The 15574-nt window shown below is 41.9% G+C and overlaps 1 protein-coding gene across 1 annotated transcript in view; it reads right to left on the reverse strand.

The window, feature by feature from the left end:
* The window catches only part of LOC118429900 (DNA replication licensing factor mcm5-like), a 33990-nt gene extending 18461 nt beyond the window's left edge, over nt 1–15529 (reverse strand). The window contains exons 1-14 of the mRNA XM_035840531.1: nt 15320–15529; nt 14195–14321; nt 13681–13809; nt 13199–13371; nt 12523–12678; nt 11522–11606; nt 10881–11088; nt 10370–10418; nt 9812–9923; nt 9235–9303; nt 8630–8704; nt 8070–8135; nt 4388–4480; nt 262–345 (exon numbers count right to left, since the gene is read on the reverse strand). Coding sequence (XP_035696424.1) covers nt 262–345; nt 4388–4480; nt 8070–8135; nt 8630–8704; nt 9235–9303; nt 9812–9923; nt 10370–10418; nt 10881–11088; nt 11522–11606; nt 12523–12678; nt 13199–13371; nt 13681–13809; nt 14195–14321; nt 15320–15471 — 1578 coding nt within the window. The 5' untranslated portion in view covers nt 15472–15529. The remainder of the gene's footprint in view (nt 1–261; nt 346–4387; nt 4481–8069; nt 8136–8629; nt 8705–9234; nt 9304–9811; nt 9924–10369; nt 10419–10880; nt 11089–11521; nt 11607–12522; nt 12679–13198; nt 13372–13680; nt 13810–14194; nt 14322–15319) is intronic.
* Between the last annotated feature and the right edge of the window lie 45 nt (nt 15530–15574).

Below are 15574 nucleotides of genomic sequence, written 5' to 3' on the forward strand. Positions count from 1 at the left end.
GTTATAAACTAGACCCAAGTGACTTTCTGGTGGAGAAGAATTTTTAAGATTGAAGTATGGGTTAGTACTTTTTTGAAGCCTTCATTCAGTGTATTTCAACATGCTTGTCAATGGGCAGCCCTAACTTCGATGTCTGACCTGGAGTAACTCACCCAATCAAGATCAATGCAGAAAAAACATCGAAAATACACACTTCCATTTATTCAACATAAATGTGATGCTTACAGGAAGAGACTTAGGAAGAGACTAAAGATTTTTTACCATGTCCTTCTGTTCACTGTGCTCGTCTTTAACGATGAAGATGGTGTCGAATCGGGACAAGATGGTCGGCATGAAGTCAATGTTCTGTAGGAGATAAACACAAGAAAAGTAGTTACTCTAAAGGGAAAGGTAAGCTTTAAGGTAGTCCCGAGGGCTTTTTAAGATGGGTTTTACGTTTCAAGTATTTACTAAGCTGCCAATGCAGGTGTGTCAGAACTGACCAGAAACCATCATGGGATGACAAAGCAGTTGCCAAGGACGCTGGGTATCATTGACATCCTAGGGCAGTGGGTTGTTATCCACTGTGTCAAGGGCACTGCCTTTTACCTCCCCAACTGAAGTCAGATACCCATTTTACACCTGGGCAGAGGGAGGAATGTCATTGTGAAGTGCCTTTTCCAAGGGCACAGGATCTCTGGTTTGGGGCAAAACTCCCTGCAGTTACCCCACATAGTAATTCTAACAACAAAGTTATGACAAGAGAAATGTTACTTTGGGTTTAAATAGGAAGTATTTTAAGATGTTATTTTTGGTTTAGCATCAGCGTTTTCTTCTGTTGTTCCATGCAAGTAATCACAGTTCCGATCAACAGAGACATTTTCATGATGAAAGCAAAGACAAGGAAATTTTCATTATGACATGGATCAGTCTTTACATACTTTCGTAATTCAAGAGACAACACATTTGGATGTTTCTGAGAACAACTTTGATCGTCGCTATCAAACAGTTGAGGTTTTGCACTCATCCTGTTTTTTGGGCCTTATCTGTATCCCAGCAAAATTGGTTCCATTTCTTAACCTTGACTCTTGAAGTGACCTTTTGACCTTCGGCAACCCCCCTCCCCTTCCCTGTATCCTGTCAATTTCCCCCAATGGTGTTCTGCCACAGTAACAAGGGGGGAAAGGGCGGGTGTGTTCCACCTGATTAACACAGGAGATTGGGTTAGCATGTCTGTCAGCACTACAAAGGCAGGACCACTGACAGGTGCATTGTGATCCAAGAGTACAGGTGGCAACACACCTCCAAACCCTTGTCTGCAAGACATCCGACCCTTCAACTTCCTTCCTACTACCTCCTTGAGATATATTTGCTCTGGACATCCTACCCTTTGCCTTCCTTCCTACCTTCTTAAGATATATGCTATGCTCCTTGCAAATGTAAGCTGCATGAATGGTAGTAAATAATGGCAATGGATACTTTCCATGGCTCCCATTCCGCTCATGCCAGGCACAACCATTTGTCAAAAGCACTGTAAAGATCTTGTCCAAAGATGAAATTTCTCAATCCTTAAGAAACAAAGGTCCTTCAGACTATCCAACCCTAAGAAGGGTATCCACCTGCCAGGTGCGACTGTCAGGGATCGCCACTTGAGCGTTCCAAGAACAATCCGGAGTAATTGATAATTTCTGTTCTCCAGTCAACCAGAGCAGACCTGTTTGCAGCCCTGTCCAGGAAACAAGGGAAGGGGGAAACCTGCTCCACTGGCTAAGCCAGCGTCAAACTGTCAACGACCTTTGGCCGAATATCTTGATCGTCAGAAGTTTAACATATTTTAAGATTGCATGGGAGTCTGGCTGAAAATCTACCATCACTTCAGATGGGGTTCAATGAACTGTGAGCTTCGGCCGATCCCTAAAAATTAGTGATCAAGAGGACACCAGCAGTATTGCTGCTGAATAGGGGTGGGCACTGGTACAGAAAATAAAGGTACAGGTGCGGTTCTGGTGGACCTGAACCTGATTGTCAATGAAAACCTGCGTCCTCAACTCTGGGAGATAGCAGCTGCGATTGACATGCCGTCGTTTTTGACATGTGTCTACAGGAACTGAAAAAATCGGGGCGGACTGAAAGTTGTCGCATTGAGACCAAGTTTCACAGTAGAAGTTCCGTAGAAATTAACAACTCTGCTCTACTTCGCACTTGTCATTTCATTGAAAAAAACTTTTTCCGGTTCCTGTCCCTACTAATATGTCCTTTAAGCATGTTATCTCACTGGAACTGTGGTACACAGCGCCGCTGCCAACGTACCACAATCCAGTGGGATACTTCCTTTAAAGCTTGCAGACTTGTCAAGCTATTTTCCTATTGTGTGACACCAGTTCAAAAGACCCTGACTGGCCATTATTGACATTAATGGTGCTATGCTACATAAAGACATGTCTTCTCTGGACCAATCAGACCATTCTTGAGCTCATAGTCCTTTTAATGATTTTAATGGTCAAGAATATTTTTGCAACGTTTAACTAACTAGGGAATGAGTTTATTATATTTGTTTTAGCTAGTTTGTTGTTTTATTTGTTCTGTCTAGGTTATGAAGATGTTTTACACAAAAGTTAAAGCATTTAATGAGATATGATACTAGGCCAGCAAGATACAGTAAATCTTGAAAGTTCGCGGTGACAAAGTACATGCATTACCTCCATACGTCAGAATTGTTCAAAATGACAAGTTGAACATTTCCATCCTTCCATGAAACAAAACAACAAATTTATAGTTAATAAGTCAGCCCAGGGTTAAGGATTGGTTAAGGGACTGGGTAATTAATTAGGTAGGTACATGTAGGTAAGTCAGCTCAACTCGGAAACCTGTCTGTAATGTAGAGAAATGAAGATTGACTGATTGTTATATAGTCCCCAGCCACCTGGCAGGAATGATCCAGATAATCTAGATAATCTCTCACTAATCTGACAGTGTGCTAACACCAAATCTGGGTTAATCGAATTAGTCATGGTAATTAGGCGAGCAACATTCCGCACTCCTGATAAGGAGGAAGCGCCCAGTCACAGGGAGGAACCACTTGTAGTTGCCATGGCAGCGTAGGAAATGGCCACAGACAGGTGAAACCTACAAATATTCCAAGCATTTCTATTACAGCACACCTTCAAAAGCACCACATTCCTTGGTTGCAAAGAATTTCTTTTTAAAATTCTACTTGGCCATAATGGAACAGCATAACATTGTTTTGATATGTTTGTTACTGCAATCAACTTTGCCTTTTGAATTTCTGAATTTTTTTTTTACATTTCCTTCAGGTACAGATTTAAAGCAAACATTGAATCATGGAACATTGTTATTTAGCTGAACAGCAATTCATAACACTAAGCCTAAAATTTTGTATCTTGCAGAATTGCAAGCCTGCATTTTCCCTTGCAAAACATGTAGGCAGCTTGTAGGTACTTTTACTTCCAGCCGGAGACAGAGATAAATCTTCCGATCTTTAAATAAAGCAGGTAATCAATTTTCCTGCCAACCTTTTTTTTTTAACACAATAGGGCCACCATGACAGTTGACCACCAAGACAGTTTAGTTAAAACCTCAAGGTGCTTCCTGTCTGGGAGCAACCGTGTCATGAACTGCACTAATAATAGCAGTGAGTCACTCCACACAACCCCAGCTAGCTGCATCACTTTCGTCAAGCCAGGAAGTACCATCCTAACTGGATAGTTCATCTGTGTTGGTGGAAGTCATTCTGGAACAAGTTGAATTTCCAACACACAAAAAAATGGACTTACCCATTTTTTCGACTGATCAGCTCCCGTCTTGGTAAGGACTAAACAACCTAGTCAAGCGTGCTATCTACATAACGTGACATCACAGAAGCAATGGATTGTTCATTCCTTGACAAAGACTGGAGCTGATCATTTTTGGATATGTCAAATTTTTTGTGTTGGAAATACAGTTCAACTTGTTCCAGAAGGTACCATCCTGTGCCACTGGGAGGGGCAGGCCTCTGTTCCCTGGTGGTTGCAGCTGTCCAAGCTTTAACCCAGTACCAGGTACAGTCAGACCTGTACATCCTGTAGTGACCACTTGATTGACTAGAAGAAAATGATCACAGTAGAGAGGTGGACACTGTTGACAGGATTCTTAATGCTTTGGTTGCTGGGAAAAAAATCATTTAAACTTTATGGCGGTCCTCATCCAGAGATGTTCTTCAGTACAGGTTCGACTTTATCAAAGAAATCTAAAAAAAATTGAGAGAATCAAAAACAAGAAACCGTGACACACACACACACACACACACACACACACACACACACACACAAACACATAATACTTAATAGCAAAGTAAAAACAGGCCTGCGATGGAGCCTACTATAGAGGCTAAGCTTTGAGGGGGTCTTACCTCCTCTCCTTTGGTGTCGTCCCAGCGACCGAAGACTGAGTTTGCCGCGGCCAAGACAGCGCAGCGGGAATTCAGCGTAGTCGTGATGCCGGCCTGAGTACGAAAATGCAAGAACACAGGTTTAGCTTTATGTGAAATTCATTGATCGTCAATCAATCTAACAGTTTTTGTGTGCAAGAGATAGCTTCAAAAGAACCACAAACTACATACATGTATTCACATAATTTTAAGAAGGCATGTTTGTAGCCAAGGGATTCATTATGCATACATGATGTACATGTACAATGTATATTAGTATGCAAGGATTGTTGTCCACATCACATTGACATATACCAGTAAATAGAACTTTCAGTAGCTTGAAAAGTATCGTGATTCTGTTTTGTGTTGGAAGGTTTGCTGGGTTAATGGAAAACCGCCCACTCGGTTGGGTTCATTCTTCACCACTCCCACAGATGTGGTATATTGCATGTGACATTTACCATGATATGCTCAGAATTACAAAAGCTTACAGAAGAAAAACATGCCCATACTGTCATATCATTTTCTTAGTTGCTGGTGACACTTTTAACATATGGCCATGGGTATAGATACCTCTGAGAACAAAGGCTCGCGGAAGAAAACATGTCAATTCCATCACATCCTTTCAGTTGCAACTGGTGCCATTTATGTAAAAAAAGTTCACAGAAGAAAACAAGATTATCAGATCCTTTTCTGGTGCCAATCTTTGTACAAAAGATCACCCAAAAAAACAACAATTCTATCAGATGGTTTCCAAGCTGCTGGTGCCATTTCTGCTGACTTTGCAAGATGCCTGAATGTCAAGGTCAAAGAGCAGGGTGGGGCTGAATGCCAGAGTTATCCATCCCTGAAAGAAATCATTACCTCTTCTCTCTGGGGGAGTTGGACCCATTCAACATGGACGTCCAAGGTCCTCGGAGTTTTTATCCTAGACTACTGGATATTATGTAACGAGGAGAAGAGCTCCCCCCTGCAGAGTCATGGTCAAGGCAAAGGTCTCTCGGCTGGAGGCACGGCTCTCAGGGCTGACTGTCTTCTGTCTGACCTTACAAAGGTCAGGGCCAAATACCAGGAGGCACATCTTCATAAGGATTAAAAACTCCATCAGCCTTGAGAACTCATCTTCCCAGTGGGGGATACAACTATGTTCAAGGACCATTATCAAGAAGAAGTCTCTACCAGTAACTCTTCTGTCCGAACTTACAAAGGATAGGGCCAAATTCCAGGAAGCACATCTCAGCATGGATTAACAACTTGATCAGCCTTGAGAGCTTATCTTCCCATTCGGGGATTCTACTACGCTCAGTCAAGGACTATATTTTGTTACTGTCTCCTGATCTGTCTAGTCTTACAAATGCTAGGGCTAAATTCAGATAAGCACATCCAAGCATCCTGTTGTAGACTAAGTAAATCAGGCATACATGTATCTTCGCAGTTCAAGGGTTGTTCTGTTGTGAAAGACTTGTGTATTTGTCGTTTTTCTTCTTCAGACTTTTATGGCTTTTGCTTAAGACAGCTTTCCACCCACATCTCTCTAAAAAGCAACTCATGCAAAGTCGTAAAGAAAAGGATTGAAGGTCTTTCTCTTATAGGCAATTCTCTTGTCAGTTCCATAATTTTGTTTCTACTGAAGCCACACTGACTTGATTTTATGGATGACATCCTCTGAACACTACAAAAAATGTGCAAAAGTTGAACTTACAAGTAAAAGAATGTGCATGTCACAAACCAGCAATCTCACGAAAACAAACCGCCAGTATGTTTGTGCTAAAGATCACGTAGGACTTCAACTTTGTTGCAAAACACCAACATATGGTAATGGTTTATCATGAACCGTGGAAGTCATGGGCACCTGTTCTTCCATTCCCTAACCACTACAAACTCAAGCTGCACTCGTTTCTTCAGTCATCATGTCAAACTAATACATTTGTCTGTTCTCTTACATTTCTCTAGCAATAGCTTTACAGTCAATAACTGCCTTTTCATCAGCTTCGCAGGCACGCAGTGTGAAAGCAGTTTGTTATATCACACTGAACGAAATGTTAGTGTTAGACCTAACCTTTGCACATTTATCTGCAAAGTAAAAATACAGCAAGACCAAGACTAAAACAGAGCGCTGGCAGAAGAACTAACTTCACTAAAGTATTAACCTCCCCTGAAAGTTCTAAATTGTGCGAACCATGTGGCCCAAGGGCTAAAGAAATGGAGATGGGCACCATCTCTAAGCACCTGTTACAGATGTACTGGCAACTTTTTATGGGGCTAAGCTGCAGGGAGATGGTTAACAGCCAAGAAGCAACAAGTTATATTGGTGTGGCCTTAGTTTCTCCACCTCCTGCTAGATTATTCAAGTGTAGACATCATCCTAACACACTTCCCTACTATAAGTGTCCCATGGGTAACAACCACATTTGGTAAAAACATGGACCCCAGAAAGCCTCTGCGATTCAAACACCACTTGCAGAGCACTTAACATCTTGATTCTATTCTGAGCTGCCTACTTGGACCCCTACAAGGCTAATTTTGAGTGTGGCTGTGGCGAGGAGCAACTCAAGGTCAACTACAAATGCAGTCCAGTGGAATTCCCAGTATTTCGGGTCTAGTCAGGTTTACCATTGAATTTCCGTTTCATCCAAGTATTTACACTAAAGTGAACCTCCTAAGGCTCTGAGATCTTATTTGCAGGAAAGATTTATCCAATGTTTAAACAGAGTCTATTACTGATCACCAACTAACATGACCTTGACTTTTGCGGGGGAGAGAGAGTTGACTAGGAAGGAAGTATTAAGCAACAATGCTGAATCTTGAAGATGGTTTTATGACTTTAGTTTTATCACTGGTTTTATTGTTCTTTGTAATTCAATGAGTTTCTGTCTTCTTCTAAATTTCCTACCCATGAAAAATTGTGTTATCTCTTCAGAGGGAGGCAGTTGCCCTATCAGAGAGAATCCACAAATGACCTTGAACTTTACAGACGTCTATCAAAACGTTGGTTCAATTGTCGCTTTTTGAAATTTTACGAGTACAAAAAACTGAAGCTTCTCTGCAAGACAGCCAGCTGGTTTCCTGGTTGGATATATCCAGCAGTAACCTCAAACCATCCAGAAGGTTTCATCATAACGTTGGTTTTATAGCTTCCCTTTGAATTTTTAACTTCCCTTTGAGAGTTTCCCAACCTGCAAAAGACCGAAAACAACTCCCACTGAGTGCGTCCCACCTTTATACTTAAGCCGAGTTTCTCTGATGACCTCTGAACTAGGTTCCTTTTCAAACACAAGTTTTGTCACAAACATTATCCAGGACAACAGCTTTAGCAGATGCTTACCAAGGCAATCTGTTCAAGCTTTTCACATCCTAATGACTTACCAAAACAGTATTCCTTCTAGAATAAAATAATCAACCAGCCCACCCTATATTCAAAATGTGGGTCATTTCATACTCCACTACCTTCAAAGAAGTCAAGCCCCAGATTAGATTAATAAACTTTGTAATTCATGCGGCAAGTTAGCTTATCAAATGTTTTTCTTTCTCATACATTGTTAAACATTTGTACTTATCTGTGTATGGTTGTTTTAAGTCCACTTACAAGTAGTCTTCAGATATGAAATCGCAAAAAATAAAATTGTTAACTAGGCTCATGTTACTGTGAACTTGTGCTGCTGACCTTGGCAATGGAAATTGTCTGCTGTTCCATGGCTTCATGGATGGCAACCCGGTCATCCTCCCTCATCTACAGCAACAGGGAGAAAACACAGTTATGGTGATACTGAACTGCCCCCTAGCAGGTAAGCTACAAACTACACTGGATGGCTGAAGAAATCCTTTCTTCCTGCACGAAAAGGCTGCAGTAAAAGACACTGGAAATTCATCTTTGATTAACACTAGCATAGTAAGCATAAAAAATTCAAAACACAGTATCATGCAACATTGGGATCACAATGATTTGGTCCTTTACCAAACCTTTAGGCTTTACCCGACTCAGCTAGGGTCGAAGTGTCCAAGATCCTTCAATATTGGATCTTTTCCAGTCGGGAAATAAAATTATAAATGACTTTTTCATAGTGATAACTTCAGGTCAATCTGTAACAATTCCCATATCAGCTATTTGTCACTACAATTTTAATATGATACTACTCTGACATACAAGAAAATAGGCTTCAATACTATGTTTCACTTGGGTCTCCCAACCCTCTCTGTTACTGACAGCACTGAAGCTGAACTCACCTTATCAAATTCATCAATGCAAACCACCCCTCCATCAGCCAACACCATGGCTCCACCCTCCATTACAAAGTTACGCTGTCAGCAAGAAAACACATTCATGTCAAGCACCATAATTACAACATCAATGCAAAGCATTATGCTACAAAAGTAACATCCAAGTTTTTTAAGTGTTCCTCTAATATAAGTCATGGTGATACTGAACTGCCCCCTAGCAGTTTTTAAGTGTTCCTCCAATATTCATGTCCCTGTGGCAGGAGCCCCACTGCTTGGCCATCTGGATCAAATTCCATGGATCTAGGGACAGTCCCATTTATGAGGGTGCTTCGGGCGTAAACCTCTGAATATAAAAAAAACGTACAATGGCTTAACAAGCGAGCTATGCAGTTCTAGCAAACAAAGAACCGCCATGCTTCATCTGAGGTTTGACTGCTTTATCATACCTAATATTCTCTACTTTGTGGTCAATAAAAAGAGTCAGAAGCTTCTCAAGTGACCAAGCTATGACACACTGAAATACAAATAGGGACAGAAACCAAGAAGCGGACACAGATGATATCATGTGAAAATACTCTGTACAAAGTGCTGCAAAAGTGTAGAAGACTCACAGTAGCAGCGTCCCTCATGACGGAAGCTGTGAGACCCGCCGCACTGCTGCCCTTCCCTGACGTGTACACCTGCAGGGGAAAACACACAAAACAAGTTACCAACAAATTACAAATCATCAAATCCCTTCTTGAGTTATTGAATCTAAAAGATTCAGAATAAGCTTGGAAAGTCACTGGAGGGTCAAAACCAGCCTGAAAGCCACCTCCCACTATCATGTTCAGAACTTGTGATACCAAAACTGGAAGTTCTGCTGAAGCACCATAGAAAGCCTGTTACTTGTATGATCAACTGCTGATCACAATCCTTCAAACGCTTTCCAAGTCTTTGGTTTGAACCCACAACATCCCAAATGGAAAGGATGTGCTCTACCAGGGTTGTCTGCCATTCCAAAAACCTTAACCTCATGACAGGAAACTGAATGAAGATGTGTTTTCATGAGCTTAAAATGAGATTTAACAATGAAAATGAGCATGAGCTCCCAAACAATGAGAGTGATGGAGAAAAAAACTTAAAGATGGAGATAGCCATGCGCTTTACCCACTAGATTATTGCACCGTGGGTTAGGGATAATCTTACCCCAATCGGCGAGACGTTCTCCACAAACTTGAGGAGCTGGCTCTTGGCGGTACCGGGGTCTCCCAGAAGGAGCACGTTGATGTCACCTCTCCTTGTCAGACCATCAGGGAGCCTGCAAGAGAAATATCAAACCGTCTTAACCCTCAGCCTTCTAAGGTTTGTTACCAAATTGGTATTGGTTATGGGGTTAGGCAGTGGGGAGAATGTTAATGTCTCAGTTCCCAATTTTTTTTAAAGTTGGGCACGATTTCGTAGCTCAATGAATCACCAGTCCTGATGAAGGTCTGTGAGACTGAAGATGCAAGGCGAGCAAAATTGCTATTGTGTTGAATGAAAGTTATAAATTTCAACAATTTCGTAGCTGATATGATTGCTCTAAGAATTTGATGCTACTGACCGTGGTGTTACCTAATTTTATCATGGACCAGTGCAGGTCGACATCAGATATAATAAGCTCTAAGTTTACCTACACTAACCATCAGACACGCATGGTTCATTTGTTTGTTTGTCTGAACCTTTGTTTAGGTTACTTCAAGCCTCACACAAGAAACACTGTACCTCTTCCTGGATCCTCCAAACAGTAGACAAGATATTGCCTTCTTGATGTCTGAAACATAGGATGAACAAAACAAGATGAAATTGTTTGAAACAATCTGAAGAGTGTATGAAACAATGTGAAGACTAATGTAAAAAGTCGGGATTTTTTAAAATTTTGATGACGCGTGACGCCCCCGCTTGGGGCCATTGTGATCGCTACTATGGCATGGAAGCTTTTCTCTTTAAGTATCAATTTTGTAAGTATTAGCTGTCAAAGGTGAGAAGTGTTTGTCCAAAGTGCAATATTTATCCAAAATTAATCTGTTGGCTGCTATGTGTATAAATTTCAGCTGACAAGTTTGTTTAATGACTCTTGGGTCATACAAAAAGACATGTAAGAGAGCTGTGGCAATACAACAGCGCCCTCTATTAGATGCATCACAAACTGCACAGCCATAACCTTAGACACTACTAATTTCACAAATATGCTGATAGAGATGTGATTCAGACTACTGAAGACTGCCATACTCACCGAGGCTCCCGTAGATGGAGGGAGCGATGCTCTTGGCGATGATCTCGTGGATGTCTGGTTTCGTGGCAATTCGGCGGAACTCTTCCTCCTCCATGGGCGTGACAGCGCCCGCGCTGCTCCTCCCCGGGCCTGACATGTCCACACGGATTCCCACCACCCGCAGGTATGGGTTACGGATGCCCACCGCCACCTTGTCCCGGGCACCTCTCTGTTGTTAAAGGAAAGATCATTTGACATACATTTTGAACATAATAAAACCATTGTGGAAGTAAACAAATTTACAGTTACATTTGTATTTTGGTATGTATATTCAAATGTTTTCGTTCTTGCCAGATGGAACAAAAGGCAACAATTGTCAAGATTTTGATCTACCCTTTGCTATAACTTGTTCAAGCCACCAGATTGTTAAGGAAGACTTTTAAAATCACCAGATTGTTAAGGAAGACTTTTAAAATTATCTATGCCACTTTGGTGAAGATATGTAATTTATCTATGCCACTTTGGTGAAGATAACTACGCATCAGTCGACATAGACAAGTAACTGGTACCTTCATAAATTACTATCTTGTCACAGACCCTGTTCCTACCGAAATTCTAAGTGGCACAGAAAGTTATCCAAGGAAGACAGAAGATAAAAGTACCTTGCCGACTCCTGCTGACTTCTTGATAGCGTAGATCCCCATGATGGTGACCCTGTTCCCTGGAACCACACGGTCGCACAGGTACCTAACATAAGAACATAAGGATAAGGTTAGGAACTACCTGAGGAACACAAGTTTGTGGGGTTAGTAAGTCCACAAAACCACCTCAACGATCCCTCTACACAGAGCCTCCTACACCCTAGAGCCATGATGATGAGTTCAAGAAGCCTGGAAAGGGTTCACCTCTAAAACAGTCTGGTCTTACGATTAGCACTAAAGATGGCTACTCCATAACCCTACAGTCCTGTCTTCTGCAGGCTGTATTTACTGTGTTGTGTGTGTGCATGTGTTGTGTTGTGCCTACATGTGGTCTACCAGTCATTGACTGCACCCTGGTGAGAAGCTGCCATAATTGACAGGCCAGGATAAGTGCAATACTGACAGCAAGTTCACAGCATAACACTCAATCCTGACCTATCAATCACACAGAAAGGGCTGCGTTAGAACTGCAGAGAATTTGCCAGAGCCAACAGGACCAAAACAAGAGCAATACTGGCTACAGAGTACTGCAACTTATCCCAGCCTACCAGTCAAATATACCATAGCTAGGATACTCAATCCTGTTAGCGTCTTCATGTTTCTTTGCTTTTATCAAGCTGTAGACCATGTCAATCAACAGAATGAATGTGCCATGACAATCATACTAATGTTAGTGACAGCACAAAATAACTATAATTTACATTTGGAAATTTCAGATAAATTGCCCACACTTGCAATGCTTTGTCTACTGAATGACTGATACATTTAAAATCGTCCTCCCCCAATAAAATTCTACATATTTTTGACCATTGAACAGTATAAACTTCCTGGCACAATTTATTCCCCAGTTGCTGAGTTACTAACGATCTGGACCTGAGTAACGGTACAGAGAAAAAGACTGGCTGTTCAAAATCTCAAAAGGACTATCTGAGACCCCCCTCTGCTGAGTGGGCATGCCCCACCTGTCGCAGTACAGCTGCAGGTGGCGCGGCATTTCCCCGTTCGGCACGGCCTCCGGCGCCTCCTGCAGCTTCAGCGTCTGGAAGTCCACACACGTGCACTTCTCCGGCACGATGAAGAAGGGATCCACCGGACACTTGGGGCGCCCCGCTTGGTCCCTGGGAAACACAAAATACCATTATGCAATAAATCTTTAAAATTTCTTGGTGACCTTTCCATCCTTGATTCATGACACCCCCTTGTAAGACTACTGCACTACAGAATTGTTTCTACCATGAATCTTAAATACGACGAAAACATCCTTTTTCCTGCAATGAAAACCCACCATAAATGAATTCACAAAATGTTGTTCCAAAAATCCAAAACCCTTAAATTGATGAAGTTCTAACAGTGACACAAAAGTCTTTGATTATGCTTTAGGTAATCACTAATCAATCATTAATCTTACATGTAATTCTTTTTTTAATGATTTAATGATGTGTAATTGTGTCATAGTTTTGTATTGTTTGACCCCATTGTTGTTCTCTTAATGTATAAAACACTGAACAATGAGACCTTTGTCACCAAGTGTCACAAAATTCCAGGATCACGATTTTGGATGTTAAACAAGAAGTTCCTCTACTAGGGTTCTAGTGAAAAAATTGCAAACATTCCAAAAAAGACCTTTAGCTGACTCACGTGTTGCACTTTCGGGGCAGCTGGTACCCCTCCAGGCCGGGCTTCACCGCGATGTTGGGGACGAATGTGCGGCAGCTGCGGCACTGGATCGTGATCCGGGTGGCCTTGGCGCGGATCGTTGAGGCAGCGATCATGATCCCAGGGATCTTCACCAGTCGCGCCATCTGATCCGACTGTAAAAAAAACAAATAAATTAACAAATCAATGTTTGGGGAAAGCCATATTAAAGAACCTGCCACACTTATCGAAAAGGACAGGGGTCCTTCCTGGTTCGAGTGATTAAAACCACTTAATTGATAAAATTTTGATGGTGACACAACGGACTTTGATTTTGCTTTAGTTTATCACTCATTTTAACACAGTGGCAACCCTTAAAGTCAGATCTCTGGATTGACACCTTGTAAAGGTGATATACACAAGCTATGTCGATCCTTTCAGGAATATGGAATCTCAATAAATAAACAAGGGCTAGAGACAGGCACCTTGAGGTCCCTGATGGTGGCAGGGTTGGAGTCGTCCATCAGCATGACCTGCACGTCCTGAACCTCGGACTCCCCCTCAGGCCGCGGACGCGTCACCTCATCCGCAACCTCCGTCGCCGCAGCCTCCAGCTAGGAGAACACAACAAGAGAAAGTTAATTAGCAGTGAACACAAAAACCTAATTATTCTGAAATAAACCTGTCATAGTAAGCCAGTTACAGTTAAAAACTCCACATGTGCAATGAGAAGCATTGTGGTATCTAAGAGCCCCTTACCTGGTTTAGTCTAAACATGCTTGATACCATAGCCAGGCTTGTTTCATTTATGGCTGCGGGGACTTGAACTTTGACACATTACCCACTATACAATCGTATTGCATGTAGATTGTATTCCATTAACTGGCTTGTTGGAACAACTTGATACAAGACTCATCCTGAAATGATTGTAACAGTATTTCTGAGGTGATCAGGTACCTGGTACAACAGAAAATAAGATGAACATGAAACATATTTTACCAGTGGGAGAAGTTCAGATGGTGCCTTGCGCAGCTTGTCTGCAAGTTCTTCATCAAAATTAGCCAAGTCCCCGACGTCCACCTCAATGTAGTACAGGCCCAGGTTGTAATGACGCTTCAGCTCATCTCTGTAACACAGGAAGAATATGTGTACATTAGCACAGTCAAATCTGTACCAGTGACCAACTCTGCATAAGGACCATCTGGCCATTCTGGCACCATTGTGATTGTTTTTTACATAGTCCAACCTGTACTAGTGACCACCTGTGCATAAAGATCACCTGCCCATTGATATACAGTCAAACCTTTACTATAAACCAGTAATGACCACCGCTATATAAGGACCACCTGGCCATTGACATACAAAGAAGCCTATACAAGTGACCACTCGACATTATGACCACCTGCAAACCTGCACTACCTATAGTGACCACCTCGACATAAGGACTGCCTGGCTATTGATATACAGTCAAACCTGTACAAGTGACCAACTCTACATAAGCTGATAAAGACCACATGGTCATTGTGGCAACTTTTTTTATTATTTTTCCCATTCACTTAATAATCACAGTCAGAAAAGCACATTGGTACGATTTCTTCACCCTAACATCTACTTGAATATTAAAGAGACCAATCCTTGGATCCAGCATGCACTGCGCAGAACACCCGCGAAAAATGTCAACGAACCCCACACAATTTTGTGACAAAGCCTGGGTAAGGATAAACACATTTCTAGCCTAAGCCATGCTGTTCACTTCTTTGATATCACAAGTACACCACGTTTGAAACACTACTGTATCAAACTGTAATTCTTTAGTAGGGATAAATTACTGTACATGTTAAAAGTAAATACTGAGTTACTATTCGGGCTGAATACGTAGTGTGATTTAAATATTAAATCACAAATGGCGTTTTGAAATTCCTACAAAAACACCAGGCCTATGTATGTTTTAAGCATGGCTAAGCTTAGGCTAAGCTACTCTTTAACGTTTGACACAAGTGGTATGCGTTTATTCACCTATAAGGTAGAGGAAAGGGAGAATATTCCTGCTAAAATTATGTACACACCCAGACCCTTGGCCAACATGACATGGCGTCCCGGAGACAAAAAAATCCTCTTTCTTACCGGTATTTGTAGTTCATTCCCTCATGGAACTCCCTCAAGAAATCCTTGAACCTCTTCTTGGTCTGGGTGTTGTGGATGTACTGCTCATCCTGACCTTCGTCGCCGCCGAAGTTGTCGCTGAAAAAGATACCGGGGTCGTCGAATCCGTCCATGTTGTTCCTTGCTGTGCTATGCAATGTACGAATGAATACCTCTGTCCAGGCGAGTCTCACGTGGTCGAATTTGGCGCGAAATTTTCGCGGGAACAATCGTCAT

Source organism: Branchiostoma floridae, chromosome 1 (genome assembly GCF_000003815.2).
Source record: "Branchiostoma floridae strain S238N-H82 chromosome 1, Bfl_VNyyK, whole genome shotgun sequence".
Lineage (NCBI taxonomy): Eukaryota > Metazoa > Chordata > Leptocardii > Amphioxiformes > Branchiostomatidae > Branchiostoma > Branchiostoma floridae.